General features: G+C 38.0%; 1 protein-coding gene across 1 annotated transcript in view; it reads right to left on the bottom strand.

Annotated features, from left to right (window-relative positions):
- CF2H8orf34 (chromosome F2 C8orf34 homolog) overlaps positions 1 to 20,489 on the bottom strand; it is a 401,924-nt gene extending 381,435 nt beyond the window's left edge. The window contains 3 exon segments of the mRNA XM_042924126.1: positions 20,161 to 20,235; positions 20,237 to 20,353; positions 20,355 to 20,489. Of these exon segments, the coding sequence (XP_042780060.1) occupies positions 20,161 to 20,235; positions 20,237 to 20,353; positions 20,355 to 20,489 (327 nt within the window).
- Between the last annotated feature and the right edge of the window lie 488 nt (positions 20,490 to 20,977).

The raw sequence follows: 20,977 nt of genomic DNA, 5'->3' as shown, positions 1-20,977 counted from the left end.
TCTTTCATATTGCCTAAAAATTAATCATGGTGTCCCTAGAAGTGGAACAGACAGGCAGCCTACAAAATACAACTCAATCTATACAAAAAGAGAAAGAAACCGGATGTGGAAGGCTGAAATATGACTTGAGTTACCACAATGGAGAGTCTGGCCTCATGAAAATTTAGGGATTTCCCAAGTAGCTGAAGTCTCTGAGGGCCCATTAATCCTTCAAGATTATCCTCTACCAAGCTGCTGTAACCACACCACCTAGCACTACAAAGGAGCATGCCTTTGATATACTGAACATACTGAATACCTGAATACACTGAATAACCCATTAGGCTGCTGGGATTTGTTAAAACTGACTTATTTATTTTGAGAGAGAGAGAGTACAAGTGGGGAAGAGGAAGAGAGAGAGGGGGGGGAGAGAGAGAATCTCAAGTAGGCTCTGCACTGTCAGTGCAAAGTCTGATGCAGGGCTTGAACTCACGAACCATGAGGTCATAACCTGGACAGAAATCAAGAGTTGGACACTTAGCCAACTGAGCCACCAAGGCACCCCTGGGCTGCTGTTATCGAGTGGGGTCCAGAGCAACATCAGGCCCTTCTGCAGATTCAGCTGTAGTACATGCTGTTTTGGCACTAAATCCTCATGTCCCAGGAGATCCAGTAATAGTCCAAGTGCTTGGGCCAAGTGGGATGCTGCACTGAGTGGCCAGCAAGCCTGCACAGGAGAAGATGCACAGGTCCCACGAGAATTTTAGTAAAGTCCTATGTGCTTCTCCAGATAGCAGAAGTCTTCTTGGTTTATTACTGGACCCTAGAAGAACACCTGATTATTGGACATGAATTGGCCAGGAGATCTGAGCTGTCCGTTATGAACTGGGCGTTCTCTGACTACCACACCATAAGACTGGACATTTACAGCAGAAATCCAGAGCACAGTAAGTTACATATGCAGGTAGCTCAGACTCCTTAAATATGTGCTTCTGCTACATTGCCTCTCCCTCAACCTATATGTACATCCTCATGGGGAGTTCATTAGTGATGCATGACTAAGGAGAAAAAAAGGAACAAAACAAAACAAAACAAAACAAAAAAACACTTGATACTCGTTTAGACCTGGTCCAGTATGACATACTGGCATAAAATCAAGTGGACTATTAAGGCATTATATGTCCACTAAGAAGTCTTCTAGAAAGAAAGAGAGAAAGGCTCTAAAGCTTTAAGAATATTTACTTACCCTTGTAACTGATCTATTGCCAGAAATAGGGATTCACTGATTTATGGACAGTGGATAATAGTGTGGCTGGAAGATTTGAAAATAACAGAATTGGAAGATTGGTTTCAAGGATGTCTAGGGAGAAGTATGTGAAAGAACATCTTAAAATGTGAATAAAAGATTAAGGTACTTGTTACCTGTCTATTTTGTGGGTTGGAATTTAAAAAAATGAATTGAAATAATGAACAACAGCATATATGCTGGCAAAAGTAGTGGCAAGAGGGAAAGCACTCTAAAGCTACTGCATTATTCATGAGGAAGGTAAACATATTACTCATCATGCATCCTACTATTTCTGGGAAAACCACACACACAATTAAGTCTGAAACTTCCAAAAGTAGAAGAGGAAAGTCTTATATATATATATATATATATATATATATATATATATATATATATATATATATATATATATGAAATTTATTGTCAAATTTGTTTCCATACAACACCCAGTGCTCATCCCAACAGGTGCCCTCCTCCATGCCCATCACCCACTTTCCCCTCCCTCCCACCCCCCATCAACCCTCAGTTTACTCTCAGTTTTTAAGAGTCTCTTATGGTTGGGCTCCCTCCCTCTCTTTTTTCTTTCTTCCCTTCCCCTCCCCCACAGTCTTCTGTTAAGTTTCTCAGGATCCACATAAGAGTGAAAACATATGGTATCTGTCTTTCTCTGTATGACTTATTTCACTTAGCATAACACTCCCCAGTTCTATCCACGTTGCTACAAAAGGCCACATTTCATTCTTTCTCATTACCAACTAGTATTCCATTGTATATATAAACCACAGTTTCTTTATCCATTCATAAGTTGATGGACATTCAGGCTCTTTCCATAATTTGGCTATTATTGAAAGCACTGCTATAAACATTGGGGTACAGGTGCCCCTATGCATCAGCATTCCTGTATCCCTTGGATAAATTCCTAGCAGTGCTATTGCTGGGTCGTAGGGTAGATCTATTTTTAATTTTTTGAGGAACCTCCACACTGTTTTCCAGAGTGGCTGCACCAGTTTGCATTCCCACCAACAGTGCAAGAGGGTTCCCATTTCTCCACATCCTCTCCAACATCTATAGTCTCCTGATGTGTTCATTTTGGCCACTCTGACTGGTGTGAAGTGATATCTCAGTGTGGTTTTGATTTGTATTTCCCTGATGAGGCGTGACATTGAGCATCTTTTCATGTGCCTGTTGGCCATCTGGATGTCTTTAGAGAAGTGCCTATTCATGTCTTCTGCCAATTATTTCACTGGATTATTTGTTTTTCGGGTGTGGAGTTTGGTGAGTTCTTTATAGATTTTGGATAGCCCTTTATCCGATATGTCATTTGCAAATATATTTTCCCATTCTGTAGGTTGCCTTTTAGTTTTGTTGATTGTTTCTTCTGCAGTGCAGAAGCTTTTTATCTTCATGAGGTCCCAATAGTTCATTTTTGCTTTTAATTCCCTTGCCTTTGGAGATGTGTCAAGTAAGAAATTTCTGTGGCTGAGGTCAGAGAGGTTTTTTTATTTAAGAGGAAAGTCTTAAATAACATACTAGCAATCCAAACCCAGCAACTGATCAGAATCCATTTTTCCCAGAAATTCAAAACTGGTTTAACATTTTAAAAATCCAATAATGTACTTCTTCCAATTAACAGAATAAAGGAAAAAATTCATATGATAATATCAATATACGAATAAGACCTTTGAATATTAAGTGAAGTCAATGTTTTTAAAGTAATCTCTGCGCCCAGTGTGGGGCTTGAACTCACAACCCTGAAATCAAGAGTCACATGTTCTTCCAAGTGAGCCAGTCAGGCACTCCAAGTGAACTCAGGTTTTAATTTTAAAAGTTCTAGCAAACTATTAAGAGAAGGGAATTTTTTTAACTTTATAAGTTATCCATTTATTTAAACTCTACTAATGTTGTAATGATCATTCCTCTTAAAATCAGAACCCACCCAAAAAAGTACAAAGTATTACCATTTCTTTTCAACATTGTATTAGAATTCTTAGCCAAAAGAGTAAAGTCCCTCCTCTCCTCAAAAAAGACATAAAGGCTAGGGGCGCCTGGGTGGCTCAGTCGGTTAAGCGTCCGACTTCGGCTCAGGTCATGATCTCGCGGTCCGTGAGTTCGAGCCCCGTGTCGGGCTCTGTGCTGACAGCTCAGAGCCTGAAGCCTGTTTCAGATTCTGTGTCTCCCTCTCTCTGACCCTCCCCCATTCATGCTCTGTCTCTCTCTGTCTCAAAAATAAAATAAAAAAAGTTAAAAAAAAAAAAAAGACATAAAGGCTATTGACACTGAAAAGACACAAAACTGTCATTTTTACTACTTTTCACTAATAATAGCCATCATATCATCATATGATTTTTTAAAAAAGGAAATAAAAGTTATAATAGCTGGAAAGAAAGAAACAACACTGTGCTTTTCACAAACAATATGGCTCTTTACATGGAAAAATTCAAAATAATTTAGGGCTAAGTAAAAATAAACTAGGATAATTTATCATGGTTCTCAACACACATTTAAAATCAAAATGATAAATTTCCTTTCATCATAATTAAATCTACTTTCTGGTCCAATCTCAGAATAATCTGGGGTAAAACCTCCTCATTTTCATAGAGTAAGGTGGCATTTGAAACCTTTTGGGAATAGGACTTCATTGAGCTAGATGACCCTCCAAAAATCACATTTTAAGTATATTAAAATACAGTAGAAAGTAAACTAATACGTATAGACTCTAGTGCATCTTAACTGGTCCAGAGAAGATTAAAATGACCGATTTTTCTATCTTAATTTTTCACAAATGAAAACTCTGCTGCATACTTAATAAGATCTTGGTATTAACAACAAAAAAAAAAACTTCAAAATCACAATTTCTACAAACTATCCGATTTTTATGAAAAACCTTGATTATTTGGTCAAAATGAGCCATCAAGAAAAACAACATCCATCTAAGAATCCCAGATGTATACCCCATGTGAGAGAGAAGGCAATCAATTAAACACACAAAAAAGGATGCCATTTATTTTAGCTGCATCTTTCTTAGGCTCGCACAGATTGAATGGAGTCACATAATTGCGTTTTTACTTTCCACAAATCACAATATTTTTTAAGTTTATTTATTTTGACAGAGAGGGAGGGAGGGAGAGAGGGAGAGAGAATCCTAAGCAGTCTCCACACTGTCAGCACACAGCCCGATGTGGGGCTCAAACCCATGAACCATGAGTCATGACCTGAGCTGAAGTTGAATGTTTAACCAACTGAGCCACCCAGGCACCCTACAAATCACAATATTTTTAACCACATGGATAACTTAAAGACTCTTTTCTGACAACAGAAAATCCAAATTGGTCCATCTTACACACACACACACACACACACACACACACAAAGGGATCCACTGACTCCTGTAATAGACTACAGAGATATTAATTCCTTTTACTTTGTGGATCATCTTTTAATCTTCTGCATATTTTTCATTTATGAAGCTTAGAAGTAGTGGAAAGGTTTAGCCTATTTTGTGATAAAGCAAAGATTATCTTGTGTTTCTGCAAGCCATGCTGTTTTTATGCATTTACTCATTCAACAAGTATTTAATTAAATTCTTATGATGCATATACTACAAATTAGATACTTAGGAGGAACATTAAGAAAAAAAAATAAGCCAACAGTAGTTAGAAAAGCAAACCATAACGAAGAAAGTAGTTAAGTAACGTTGTGGTTAACCACAAAAGTGAGTGGCACAGCCCCTAAGTGCAATAGTTCATAGAAACAGAAAATCTAGGGTAGCTAGAGAAGTCAAAAATATTTAATTAAAGAAACAAAACATGAACTATCCCTTAATGAGTGGTTGATACTCAAACAGGAAAATGTAGATTCTGGGGTATGTGCCCAGATCCTTTCTTCAGAAACAAAAGCTCGTTCTGCCAGCTGCCAGGAGTGTTGGCTGTTAGAGGCTCTCACCTAAGGTCTTGTCCAGATTCGTCCTTCCAGGAAGGCAGCTGCCTCATCCAAGGTCACATTCTTTGGAGGAAGCTTGCTTCTAATCACTAAAGTGCAAAGGAACAGCCTTTAAGGACCTCTGCACTTGCAGGGCTCTCCCTGTGATTGTCTGAGAGTTCTATTATAACTACTTCACAGTTCACTTTGTTCCTCCACTCAAACCCACTTCCTTCACTCCCTTCACATCCCTTACGGGCTTAAGCACGCCACAGTTAACCCTCTGCATGCAAATCTCCACCTCAGAGTCTGTCTCCCAAGGAACCCCATCTAAGACATTATAGCAAACAGAGAAAATATTCCATGTAGAAAGAATATCAAGCAAAGACTTGATATTATATGTACTGGGATAATTGGACAAAGTACCTTGCTCACACTGAAGGCAGTGTGTGGGGAAAATGAGAAGTATGGTTAAGTAGATTTTGGAGGACCCTGAATGCCACCCCAGTTTGGAATTCATCTCATAATTCAATGTTCCAAAACTCTTGCATCTTTAGTGACCCTGGACTGTGAATTCATCCTCCTGGATGGATGGACACAGAGCTAAAAGTGACAAAGTACAAGCATGAAAATTCTCTGAAGTTTGATTATCTTTAAAATGTACATGAACCTTGAATATCATCCACAGTTATTAGCATTTGTCATAATGAATACATACTCTTGTTTAAGAAGTATGACCACAATGAGTAGAGAAACAGTGTGTGTGTGTGTGTGTGTGTGTGTGTGTATGCGCGCACACGCACATGTGTGTTGTGTGTCCACACTTCTCAATGTTTTTCAACTCTTTAAAAAGGGTTTAAAAAAAAGAAAGGGGTGGGTAAAACATGATAGTCGGGTTATATTTGAAAATGTTGACTTATGCCTTTCCACTTGCCCACCTGGCACCATTTCTAATCACCTGGTGCTCATTTGCATGACACCTGCTTCTAGCTTGTCATAACCATCATTTTTTATTTGTCTCCTGAATGAGGGGTTTTCCTTCAACCTCTGCCAATAGGCCCCATTAGGGTTTTAGTTTACAAGAAATCCAGTACTAATATGCAAATATAGTACACATATGGGAGTTAGTAGGGGCCTCAAGGAGATGAAATGATCTAAAACAAATGACTTAATACTAAAAGCAATAGCACAGTAATACAGAGAGCTTGGAAAATCAGAATGGTTGTGGGAGCAAAAACAGCCCCTCCACTGAGCACTTCATATAAAAGCTATAGACCATTGTTATCCATTCTTATCTTTTTGCATATGTTACATAGTTACATACACATGCAATCTTGAATTCATATTTTCTACATTTTCAATGGTTCCATACAATATCCTATCTAGAGCAAAGCTTATTTAACCTTTTTAAGGAATATTTGGTAAGAAGAATGAGAATGAATACCTGATTGCAGGAAATGGGCTTACTGTGCATTGTGAAGACATGTCAGAGAACAAGGTTGGCAAAGTCCCTTTCCTTGTGGAGCTTAATTTAAGAGAGGGAGCCAATCTCTAAATAAATAAATGAGAAAAGGCCACACCTGATGAGTGCTGTGTGGAAATAAAACAACGTGGTGTGACAGGGGCTGATGGGAAGCTGCTGACATTGAGTGGTCTGTGAGGGCCTCTCTGACAGTATGTTTAAACCTGAGATCTGGACAGTAGGAGGAGCTGGCCATGTGAGGCATGTGAAGGAAAACCTTTAAGCAGAGAAAACATTGTGTAAAAGGCCTGAGTCTCAAAGCTTGCCTTTTAAGGCAGCTTCATCTCTGCTACTCAAAAGGCTAACCCTGGGAGGCTAATCCTGCAAACATATTCTCACTAAACATCCAGAATGAGCCAAATAAATATTTCTAGAAAGCAAGCCAGCTATAACACGTAATGACAGGAAACAGATGATTCAATACATCCTATGATATGCCCAAATTATTTGGACCAAGATTAGGTCATTCTATGATTTATATAACATATTTATATTCATCCTTATTTCAGAAGGAAGTTAAAGTATTTTCCAAAGAAGTATAAACTATGATCAAATAGCATAAATAAAAAGTAGAGGGAAACATAAAGTAAAACAAGTGAAGACAATGTGGGGAAAAGAAGGGAGATATAAATGCTCACGAGAAAGGAATCTTCATGTGCTACTGGTGGGAATACAAACTGGTGCGGCCACTGTGGAAAACACTATGGAGGTTTCTCAAAAAATTACAAATAGAATTACCTATGACCCAGTAATTCCACTACTGGGTATTTACCCAAAGAAACCAAAAACACTAATCCAAAAAGATATATGCACCCCAATATTTACTGCAGCATTATTTACAATAGCCACGATTATGGAAGCAACCCAAGTATCTCTCCATAGATGAATGGATAAGGAAGATGTGGTATATATACAATGGAACATTGCTCAGCCATTAAAAAAAATCTTGCCATTTGCAACAATATAAATGGATCTAAAGGTTGTAAGGCTAAGCAAAATAACTCAGTCAGAGAAAGACAAATACCATATGACTTCACTCATGTGTGGAATTTTAGAAACAAAACAAATAAATAAAGTAAAAAGAGACAAACAAAAAACCAGATTCTTAAATACAGAGGACAGACTAGTAGTTGCCAGAGAGGAAGTGGATAGGGGCAGGAGTGAAAGAGATAAAAGATATTAAGAGTACACTTATCTTCATGAGCACTGAGACATGCATAGAATTGTTGAATCATATTGCATACCTGAAACTACTATAACTCTGTATGTTAATTATATTTCAATAAAAAAAAATGTTCATGATAATGATCTACATTCTGGCTACCACAAGTTTTCCAGAAGCCTATACAAAGAAAAAAAGGAAAGGAATGCTATGAATTACACAATTCAAAATATTAATATATGACTGTTTTTCTTTATTTTTTATTTTATCTTTTATTTAATTTCGGTATAGTTAACATCCAGTGTTACATTAGTTTCAGGTGTATGATATAGTGATTCAACAATTGTATATGTTACTCAGTGCTTATCATGATAAGTGTACTCTTAACCCTCTTCACCTATTTCACCTATACCCTCACCCATCTCCCCTCTGGTAACCATTTGTTTGTTCTCAACAGTTGAGTCTACCTTTTGGTTTGTCTCTTTTTTGCTTGTTTGCCTTGCTTCCTAAATTCCGCATATGAATGACATCATCTGGAATTTGTCTTTCTCTGACTGACTTATTTCACTTAGTATAATACTCTCTAGATTCATCCATGTTGTTCCGAATGGCGAGCTTTCATTCTTTTTATGGCTAAGTAATATTCCATTATATATACATATATACCACCTTTTTTAATCCATTCATCTTGGGCAGATTCCTTAATTTGACTACTGTAAAGAATTCTGCAACAAACATAGTGGTATCTATATCCTTTCAAATTAGTATTTTCATATTCTTTGGGTAAATACCCAGTCATGGAACTATTGGATCATATGGTAATTCTATTTTTAATTTTTTGAGGAACCTCCATACTGTTTTCCACATGGCTGAGCTAGTCTGCATTCCCACCGACAGTGCACGAGGGTTCCTTTTTCTTGGCATCCTTGACAACACTTGTTGTTTCTTGTGTTTTTTATTTTAGCCATTCTGAAGGTGTGAGGTTCATAACCTATTTTTGACATTATAAAAGAGAACAGTAGTTCTCATAAGAGGATGCTGTCTAATGCAATGAATATGCCCCTCCACAACATCCTTTAATAGATGACAAAACCATATTTTCATGGTCTGATTCTTATAATGACTCTCAATAAAGGCTTCTTAGATCACTCACTGCACAGCTCAGTGAAAGTAATTCTTTAGTGGGTCACCGTAAAGCTGAATGGGCACCCAAGTCACTCTTCAACTAACTTTATCCAAAAATATACTTGTTAATAACTTAAGAACTTGATGTACATGACCTGCATGAATTCTTCACTATGATTTCTCAAGATTGAACTATTGATAAAGTAGTGACACTGCCCTCTGTCTTGGATTCCCTATCCATCCATAGACTATGGCAGTGACGTGTTGCTAATTGTACACAGACCTCAATGTCTTACCTGAATATAAAGAAAGGGTTAGATTTTTAAAATTCTGGAAAACTAAGACTTTAAGGCTCCACATAGCAGAGTATTTGTCATCTGTATATTTTAAGAGTGTTTTTCATATCATTGTTATATCACTAAGAGGAAAGATAATAAGAAATGTTTCAATAAATATTTTTAGTCAGAATAGAATAATATTCTGTGCATAATAAACTGTAGCTGGTTTTAATCACCATTTTATATAATGCTAAAATAATTATTATATATCGTAAATAAAAAACATAACAAGAAAAAATGAAATCAACAAAACAATACCAGATCCTCTGGAGAGAATCCTAGGAGTAAAATAGCATTAAAATAAAAATAATATCTCAGAAATACACAGCTACAATAAATCTTAATACAATATAGTTTACTTCACACAAATAGATATATTATTTCAATGTGCAGACAAATCAAATGTACTGTCAATTCAATATAGCTTGTCACTTTTTGATTTCAGATCAATATGTTCAAAAAGCAAAGAAAGAGCAGGAGTTATATACCCCTTTACACTCCAGGCTATACTTCAAAAAGAAAGTTCTCTCTTTTATGTTAAAGGAACAACTTACAACTGAAAACTGTCAGTGTGTTTCATGTAGAACATTACTCAACAATCAGATCATTTAGGTATTTTTAATAATTCATGTTTAGATGTCTTACTGGTGCTAAGAACTCCCAGGAGCAAAAACAACAGAAACTAACAAATCTACCCTTTACCTTGTTCAATTTACATACTTGATTCTATGGCAAATTTATTGGAAACCAATCTCTAAATCTGAACTTCAAATATTAATTTCTTACTTCTATTAGTCTATTAATGGAATGTATTGCTGTGTATGAAAACGTACCAAACATATAAACAGAAAACCAAGGTAGGCTTCTGTAAAATTTACCAGAATATAATATTTGAGAGTGCCCCAAGTATTATCAGTCTTTTCTAAATATGCAGGAGTTTTTGAGGACAGGAAATATTTTATTTCAATTTATATTTCTTAATACATAATACAGCACCCAATAAATATGTACCAAATGAATGTAAATGATGTTCCAAACATCATGTGCCAAAGAACTTAATAGCTGTTGAAAAGATAACAAAGTCATAATGAATTTTAAAGAAAGTGAAATCTCTCATAAACTGCTGAGATATTCCCAGACTCCTAGTGGCAAATGATTATTCATACCCAAACCACACTTTTCAAATTTGATAGGTTGATCCTGATTTTTCATTCATAATGATTTTTTTCATTCATAAATGTACTTGACAACTATTTAGTAGAACACCATTTACGTACCAGACATTTTCTAGGCAGGAAGATACAGTTAAAAAGACTACCAAAATATCTTCCTATAAGAAATTTATACTCTAGTGGAATAAACAGAATATAAACTGAAATCAAAGGAATAAATCCAATAAAACAATATCAAATACAATAAGGGATATAAAAAAATCATGCTACAGAGAGTGACAGGGACATTGGATCTGTGTGTGCTATTTTAGTTGGGAGTGATCCAGGTTGCCTCTCTGAGACAATAAGATATATTCTGGATTGTTTTCTAATTATGTATAATGTCTCCAAATTTAGCCAAAGTAAAGTATACTTTTGTGATACAGCAACAAGCAAGACCTCCCTTTCTCCCACCGCTGAACAAAGAACATACACACACACACACACACACACACACACACACACACACACACACACACTGGCCTACTCTCCTTTCTAACTGTGCCACAGTGCTTTTTCAGAGATATCAGAGCTACAACCTTAAAAAGCAGATGTTTACTTTGTTGTTTTTTCCACACTTTGAATTAGTTCTAATTTCAGGATACTAGAAGGCCATCCTTCAAAAGCATCTCTCCACAGGGTCTGTCACTGAGTTATTACTATTAATTGAAAAGAGAAATAGTAGCATCTAATGAGATGGCAGTCAAAATACTGGGTGTCCACCAAGTGCCAGGCACTGGATTGGGTTCTTTAGACTTCGTTTCATCTCATGTAGTCCTCATAAAATCCCTCTTAGGTATTGTCTTGCAGATGAGGACATTAATGTTCACAGAGATCATCAAGTGCCCAGGGTCAAGCAGAGAATAAATGGTTGCTAAGCTCGTGTGATTTCCAAAGATCACCTGCTTCATCCCATATAACTGTGTCATGCAACTTCCTCCCTTGAAATGCAAATGTGCTGGGGGGCGGGGTATACATTAAGCCTTATACAGTGGTGTGGATTAATTTATCAGGCCCTCTCGTGAAAGCAGATATTAAAAAGGAAAAAATATAGCTGAAAGTGAATTAGATAGTTAAGTACATAATTAAAAGTTATTCACTGTACATAAAGGCTAATTAATGTGATGGGGAGTATTTTGCTCTAGGTCTTAAAGGAATAAATATTAAGACGCTATTTGCTAGCTGGTTGTGACTTAAATGTATTTTTTTCCATAGACGGAAAAAAATACACAAGTCTTGTTTGTGTATTGTTTAATTCAACAGATATCAACTGCTTTATTGTCTGTGCTTTATTGTCTGTGCTCCACTAGACACTATAGTGAATGCACAATAAAGAATGAGGCAAGATATTTGTTTCCCACCTTTAAGAACTGAAGATCTACTTTGGATACAAAACATGACAAACACCCATTGTCAGCGGATTACTGATACTCACACATCCTTCACTGTGGAAGAGCCCTCTCTCTAGCTGGACAGATTGTCCTCTATGACTGGAAGGGCACAGAGGAATGACATAAAAAGCATGGGCCCTATTCTAACCAATCACATCAGTCCACTTTTTTAATGTATGCATGTTACCCTATAAAATTCTCTCTCAGCACTGCTTGAGCTGTGTTCCACAAATTGTGATATATCTTCCTTTCCATTGTTTGATGGATTTTTATTTCCCTGAGATTTCTTCTTTGACCAGTAGATTATTTAGAAGTATTCTGTATATTTTCACAGCGTTTTAGAAATTTTCCTGTTTTCTTTCTGTTACTGGTTTCTAGTTTTATTCCATTGTAATGGAGAAAACCTGTTGTATGATTTCAGCTGAGGTTTGTTCTGTGGCTCAGGGAATGGTCTGCCTTTGTATACATTCCATGTCACTTGAAAAAAAATATGTATTCTGCAGTTGTTGCATTGAGTGGTCTACAAATGTCGACTATATCCTTTGATGTGCATTTGTTCCTCTATAGCATTCCTGATTTTCTGTATAGTTTTTCTTCCAATTGTCAAGAGAAGGGTTTTGAATTTCCTAACTATAGTTGTAGATTTCTCTATTTCTCTGCTTAAGTCTGTCAGTTTCTGTTTCAAACACTTTGCAGCTCTGCTGTTGACTGCTATTTTTCTCAGTAGGTTTACCCTTATATTACTGCATAATGGCAGTTCCTGTCTCTGGTAATTTTCTATCCTCTGAAGTCTACTTTATCTGACATTAAAAGATCCACTCCTCCTTTCTTTGGATGTTTGAGTCATATTTTTTTTCTATTCTTTACTTCTAGCCTACTTGTTTCTTTGTATTTGAAGTGAGTTTCTTAGACACTGCCTACTGGTTGGGTCATATTTTTTTAATCCATTCTGACAATCTCTGTCTTTTAACTGGTATATTTAGACCATTTGCATTTAATTTAATTATTGACATATTATGACTAAAGTCTGCCGTGTTATTTTTTTTTCTATTTGTTCTTTGCTTTGTTTTTCTTTTTCCTACTCCTGTGAGTTATATGAACATTTTTTAGAACTCCATTTTATTTGTTTTTTAAGTTTATTTATTTATTTTGAGAGAGTGTGGAGTCCGATGTGGGGCTCAAACTCATGAACTATGAGATCATGACCTGAGCCAAAATCAAGAGTCAGATGGACACTCAACTGACTAAGCCAGCCTGGCGCCCCGAGAACTCCATTTTAAACTACCAGAGTTTTTGAGGGCATCTTTTTGTATAGCTTTTTTAGTGGTTGCTCTAGGTATGACATTAAAAATGCACAACTTATCAATAGGTGTTGTTGTTTTACCTGTTTAAGTGAACTATAGAAACCTTACCTCCTTTGCTCCCCTTTACTCTTTCCTGCTTATAATACAACTCTCTTAAATATTTTCTCTACATACATTTAGAACCACATCCGACCCTGCCATAATTTTTGCTTCAACCATCAAACATAATTTAGGAAACTCAAGAGGAGAAGGAAAATGTATTATATTTAGTCATATTTTTTTCTATTTCTATGTTCTTTCTTCTTTCCTAATGTTCTAAAGTTTTTCTTTTCTTTTATCAATTCCTCTCTGTTTAGAGAACTTCCTTTAGCCAAACTTTTAGAGTAGACCCGTTGGTAACAAATTCTCTTGGTTTCCCCTTCATTTCTAAAGGATATTTTCTCTGAGTATAAAACTCTAGGTTCTTTCTTTCAGCATTTGAAAAATATTGTGCCACTTCTTTCTGACATTCATAGGTTTGATGAGAATCTGCTGCTATTCAAATTGTTTTCCCTGTATAGGTATGGTATTTCATTTCTCTCGCTCCTTTCAAGATATATCTTGACTTTTTTTTTTTCCCAGAAGTTTAACTATAATGTATCTTGGCATGGATTTCATGGCAGGAATGGCCTCATTACCACTCAGCAATGTTGAAAGTCCTGACTCTTTTTCTAGGCCTCCCCTGACATGACCCAGGTGGGGAGGGAAAGGAATGCCTCATTATTGCCAGGGGTGAGAGAAGCCATGCTTCCCACATGATCTCCACTGACACTGGTCTCAGAATATAGGGGTAAGAGTGGGGCCATAATGTAAATATAAATTAAAACTAAATGAGATATCACACAAACCTATTAGAATGGCTATCATTACAAAGACAGACAACACCAAGTTTTAGCAAGAACGTGGAACAATTGGAATCCTCATACAGTGTTGGTTGGAATGTAAAATTGTACATACACTTTTCAAAACTAGTGGCTAATGTCTTAAAAAGTTAAACATACACCTACCATATGATCCAGCCAATTTACTCCAGGTATTTACCCAAGAGAAACAAATGCATACATCCATATAGAATACTATTCAGAAACTAAAAGAAATATATTACTGACACATGACACAAGATGGATGAATTGTAAAATAGTTACATTGAGTGAAAGAAGATATACAGAAAAAAAGCATGCATAGCATAGGATTCCATTTATACAAAACCCTAGAAAAGGAAAACTATTCTACGGTAACAGAAAGGAAACAAGTAGTTGCCTGGGGAAGTGGAGACAATAAAGAAGGGTACAAAGGAAGAATGAACAAAGAGGCATTCTAGACAACAATAAGGAAGGAAGGCATATGAGGAACATGTCCAAACTGAATCCAACTATTTTAAGGCACCTTCCAGAGAATTCCAAATAACATTTCCACCACTTATAATTGACTCTATGTCACTTGACCATAGATAGGTGCAAAGGATATACCACCATTCATAATAAAGAAATTCTGTTCATATGGGAGAAACAGTCTCTCTGCCTCAGCACCTTTCCTTGTGTTCCAGCACTCTTATGAATTTATTTTTTAACATTTTTGTTGATATTTCAATAAAAGTTTGGAGGGAGAAGAGGAAAATGCATATGCTTAGTTGACCATGACTGTAAGTATAGCTTTACTCAGAACTATAGCTTAATACTTACTGATTTCAATTGTATCTGTTAAGTCACAGATACAATTCTTAACTAAGTTCACGTAATTTAATGTTTAAAAAAATATCCAATGGGTGAACTACTTGTAAATACTTATTTCCTAGATGGTCTTTTTTATTTTTAATATTTTTTTAATTTTAAAATAACTTTAAACTTACAGAAAAAGTATATGAAGAGCAGAAATAACTCCATATATACTTTACCTAGAGACCCCATTCAAGGTTTGCAAAACTGTCCTAATAATGTCCTTCCTAGTGAACATATCAGTTCTAGGACCATATTTTGCACTTAGTTGTATTGTCCCATCAGTTTGAGACTTTCCTTGACTGTCATGACTTTACACATTATTGAACACATCAGAAAATCAGAGTTTCCCTATCAAAATTATCAGATATTTTCTCATTATTCAGTTCAGCTCATGTGTAATTGGCATAAATATTAAAGAATTAAAGTTGTTTTAGCTGCATACTATCAGGAGCACACAATATTGATTTGTCCCATCACTTGAGTAAAGTTCAGTCTGCCTGGTTTCTTCACTATAAAGTTACTTTTCCCTTTGTAATTAACAACTACCTTGTGGAATGATACTAGACATTAGGTAAACATCTCATTCCTCCTCCAACTTTCACCCATTAGTTTTTAGCAACAATTAATGTTTATTGCCTCAATTATTGCTCAGTGGTTGCCAAGTAGTAATTCTCTAATTCCATCACCACTTCTACTCTTATTAATTGGCATTCTACTATAAAGTAAAGCTTTATCTTCTCCCCATAAATTAGATACATTCATGTATCCCAATATATTGTAGTGGAATAAAATACTCCTATTTTATAGTATGATAATCTGTTACTATCATACTTTGAATCTCAAATTGCCCCAGGTTTAGTTAACAGGAGTCTCTTCAAGCTTTTGACATGTTCCTATAATTCTTTGACCACTTCCTTATTCCCTGGCATAAGATGGTCCAGGTTTATCTTGTGCTTTCCCAGACTCAAGCCTAGGATCAACCATTTCTCCAAGGATATCTGGTTCCACTTGATGGAGAATGGTATTTAGAACTCAAAATCTGTCACTTGGTGTGCTCACTGCTACTGAAATGTTGCTATTTTTCAGGCCATCACAGTAGACAGAGTAAGGAAATAAATGTAGGCATATATACTTATGTATATGTTACTACATACAAATCCATATTTACTTCTATTACATTTATATCTATTTCTATTCTTGAAGTTATGAGATACACCAGTACCTCCAATTTCAATCCAACACTGCAGGGTGCATTCTACATTTTCTCCTTTTTGTATTTGTGAATCCCGTCTCTATCAGCAAGAAAACTGGACTGCATTATTTTCAACATATTTACTTATTCTCTCAACAGTCTTCTACCTTATATATAACAAATCTCCTGATCCTACCAGGCCACTGCCTGATAATCTCCAGGCCAACTTGAGTTCAAGGTTGCAGACACGGCTGGAATATGTAGGGCAGGGGTATCAGAAAAAAACAAGTTGCACAGTAGTAACTGTATGAATGATGCAAGCTGATGGTTGACCACACATTTGATATGAGTCCACTTCATAACATATGTGTTAAGTCAGTTAACACAAATTTAGCCCATGTGAGGAGAGGTACTTTGAACTAAACAGAGAAGGTGATAAAGTGGTTCCATTCTACTTGGAGTGGGTCAGACCACATTTGAAAAAAATGTAGTGAATTTGGTTTGCCACATCTTCAATACACAGAGATTTAAATATTCTATGAAGATTTAACGGGGACCCCATTATCCTGAGTTTTAATAGTTTAGGATTTCACTCTCTTGTAAGCATAATCAGTCCTAAACCAAGATATATGACTGCCCTGAGCACCCTTCCAACCAATAATATTCAAATAATTATTCTGTTTATTTCATGGAAATGGGAGAAACTGAAAAGTATAAACTTCTCTCTGTTGAAAATATTTACTGTGATGTTCCACATACACAATTTCTTGGGAATGAAGTTTAACTACTTACAACATAGACAAAGTAGATCACTTGATCCCAAAAAGCAGATATAAGCCAGTTGATTATTCAATTTCAAAAGTTTTAACTGTCAAGCTCTTCAACTATTAAGCGGTTGGCTGAGGTAAGTCTTGTGTTTGCGCCATGAATCTTGCCTATGTGTGCTACAAAATACCATACTTTGGTGAAAGGCAAACCATTTCATATCTTGCCAGTTAAGTAAGGAGTTACATGTGGAAATCTTTATTAATAGGATTCTAGTTCTAATTTATTGAAGCGATGTCAAGCATTCCTCATAGATTGATGCCTAGGCTATCAGGATACTAGCCTATCCTGAATAAGCCAATGAGAATACTAAAAGTATTAAAAGTTTCAAGGGTTTGTGGGATATGTCATTATTACCGTATTCACTTTACCTCTTTATATTATTTAATTAAAATATCATTACCCAGCTCTAATGCAATGATTTCTAGACATGGTTTTGTAATGCCTCTAAGCATGTTAAATCATATTTAAAGACAATATAAATTTATACCCTTCAATCACATGGAAACAAGATTAATTTTCATCTAACATAGTTTCACAATACCATATTGTATATAGCTTTATAAACTTCTCAAATGATAAAATTTAGAAATAAGCAAATAAACTAAGTTAAGAAATAAACTAACTAAATTAGGTAATTAAGCTGTATAGTTAAAAAAATAACAAGATACAAATATTCTCAACCAGTATATGTTATCTTTGCTTTTTTTTTTTAAACAATATTCCCGTGCTCTCTTTAAAGTGCTTTACTCCAGTAAGTTTTCTTAAAACATTCTTAACTTAGAAAATCTGTAAAGGGAACACATTTTCAGGTCTTGTATATTTTCAAAACTAAAGTAAGCCTATGTCCACCAACTCCAGGGCACAAAAACATCACAACATAGCACAGATATTAAAACTTAAGAGTCACAAGAGTTTAACTTATGACACCGTTTCTTACAATGTGGTCCAGAAATTAAATATGTAACAATCATTTGTGCCACTTCTTACTAAGTCCAGGTTCCTGGGCTTCTCCTTGATCTCCTGAAGCAGTTCTCATGAGAAGCATTGACCAAAGCCCTGGGGGCTTTGAGAATGCCAGGTGAACACTATACATTTTATATTCTCTCTAGCATGAGACAGACGCTACAGGCTAGTGAGATTTTCCAATTTTGTGAAGTATATATAATTCTATTCAAAACTAAGCTCTGTTATGATCAAAATTGTTGCATACAAACCTGCTTTTAGAAGCAGAAACTTAGCTGTTTTCTCCCTTCAATTGTTTAAAGTACATATCAGCCCTTAAAAATTACTCACCACTGCAATCCAAGCTAATAGGGATGTAGGTAATATGTCACCCAAAAAAAATCAATAAAATACATAGCATATAATTTTGTCTTTTTTTTTTTTTTTTTGGTGAGGAAGTCTTAAGATTTTATGAGACAATTTCGTCTTCACTTAAAATTCATTAATGCAGAACTATCTAGAGGGCTAGTTTTTTTTTAAATAAGCACTTGATAAAAATCAAGTTGGATTTATTTCCTAATTATGTAGAAAGTTTACATATATTCCAAACTCTATCATTATCATTTGGAGAGTCTCAGCAATTTTAAGATAAATTAACAAATCTATTAAAACAAACAACTCACTTAATCTCCCTGGTAAATTATACTTTATGTTCTAGGGGCGTAGAAACACTGTGAAAGTATTTCATGTTTCTTTTAACACAATTAATACACTGTGTCACAAAGTGTTATTATGCTTCAGCTTTTTATATAGATAGATGTCGAACTAGGCACGGTCTCTAATCATTAGAATAAAATAAAACAACCTAGTTGCACCAGCAATAACACTTGGGCAGAAACAAGAATCAAGACATGCATTATAGGACTTCATGACTCTATACAACGAGTTTCAGTTGAAACAGTAGCCATAGCTCCCAAGACACTACAACGTTAACATAAAGTTGGGCAGAAAAACTTGAGATCTTGCAAATCTTGGTTATCTGAAACCTATCCTCCCCAGAGAAAAGACCTATCTGATCACATCCCTGTCCACCTCTCCCTTTTTGTGTTAGGGCATTATTTCGCTTCCCCCACCCCTCTCTGCAGTTATTCTCTTCTCCTCAGTACTAGGGAACAACCCCATTCTCTATCTTTTCCCCCTGCCGCGTTACAGCCTTACTCCCACGCCGCGGACATGTAAACCGCCAATAGTGACCACAGCTGCTTTTGGTGGGGGAGGGAGGATCTCGAGCCTCCCACGTCCGTCCGATCGTCTCCCACCCGTGCCCAGCTGGCTGGTGGGACCGGGCTGGGAACGGACCCTGGGCATTCCTTCCCGCGGGAACTAGCATCTGCCCAGCGCGCTGGCTACCGCCGGGACGCTTTGCCAGTGCCCGGTTCAGTCTCTGGTTCTTTTTCTCTTGTCCTCCCGCTCTTCCTTTCTCCTCCTGTATTTCTGTCATCGGTTCTTTGATGGCGAGAGAAAGCAGCTCAGAGCTACACGTCTCCTCTCATAAATACGTTTATGCTTTTCCTGAATCTTTCTCCGCCCCTTTCTCACCCTAACACATGTAGGGTCTGCAATGCACAGGACTCTCCCTTCATCCAGAGATCAATGTCAGCGTCTCAGTTTGACAATTTCACTCAAGGCGCCTTCATCTACCGAAGCCTACTCCTTACCAGTTCAGTTTTCTCCCAGTTAACCATAGTCTCCCCCATTGCTAAGCGCCTCTTCCACCTTTCTGGGTTCTACTACTGCCAACATTAAAACAAAAAAAAAAAAAATCCAACATGCAATACGGTGTAAATTCCAGGAAGAAAGTGTGAGCGTGTAAGACAGTCTAAGTGTGTGCATCTGTGGGTCTCAGCCTGTCCGGGTCCTGTGCATAAGGCTGAAAGATGCAGGACAGTCAGACCGTTCAAACTTCCCCTGCCAGACTGACGCTGGGCCCTCTCCAGCTCACCTGTCCGCGCCCAGGTAACCGGCAAGGTGCCCGCCCGGCCGCGTTCCCGGACCCCCTGGCCCGGGCAGAGCGAATGCCAGCGAACTGGGGCCGCACGGCCACCCCTCCCGCGCATTTGTTCGCGGTCCCTCCTTCCCTCCGGGTGTTCTGAACCCCTTCCCCCAGATACAAACGGGACCGCCCTCCTCCACAGCGCCTTACCTCAAACAGGGGACCGATCTTGTTCTTCTCCAGGTAAGCCTGGATCCGGGATTGTTGATGAGACGCCATGGAGAGACAGAAGGGGCCGCGGAGAGTGCGGGAGAGCGCGCGGCCGTGCGCCTGGGCCAGGGGACAACCTTCCTTTTTCCCCCGGACTGGAGCCGGGACAGGAGCTCCAGAACCTCGGCTCCCCCGGCGTGGCGGGCACAGCCCCGGCCGCGGGCGTGGGCTGCAGCCCCGGGAGCCGCGAGCGCGTGGGGCGCCGAGAGCCGGAAGCTCGGGCGCGGCGCCGCCAACTCAGTCAACTCCGAGGCGAGGGGAGAACTCATTCATCGCGTTCTCCTCCTGGCGCCCACCCCCGCCGCTCTCCGCAGCGCGCGGCGCCGGGGGAAATTCGAGGCAGAGGTTCCAGGTTCCTCTCTCCTCTGGGCGGCAGCAGCAGCAGCAGCAGGAGCCAGGAAACGAATGCTTCTCCGCCTGGCGCGGCGCCGGGAGCGCCCTCGGGCGGTGGGGGGCTGCGGGGCTCGAACTCGCGGCAAGCGTGCGTGTGCGTGCGTGTGTGTCCGCGCGCCCGACTGTGTGCGTCCCCTTTCCCCGTTGCAGGAACAAACAGCCCGGGCTTCTCCCCAGGCTGTGCTCGCCCTGCCCGCCGCTCCCTAGCGACAGCGCCGCTCAAAAAGCCAATGGTGAAGGTGCTTCTTTCAAAGTGCACATAAATCTGGTGCTTGTTGGCTACTCTTGGCAGCTACAAACGCTGTTAGAAAAGGATGGTCCCCACCGCCCCTTCGGAGCCTGTCCTCGGCACCTCGTGCTCTGC

Source organism: Panthera leo, chromosome F2 (assembly GCF_018350215.1).
Source record: "Panthera leo isolate Ple1 chromosome F2, P.leo_Ple1_pat1.1, whole genome shotgun sequence".
NCBI lineage: Eukaryota > Metazoa > Chordata > Mammalia > Carnivora > Felidae > Panthera > Panthera leo.
The sequence above is the reverse complement of the archived record's forward strand: the minus strand, read 5'-3'. Positions and strand labels throughout refer to the sequence as shown.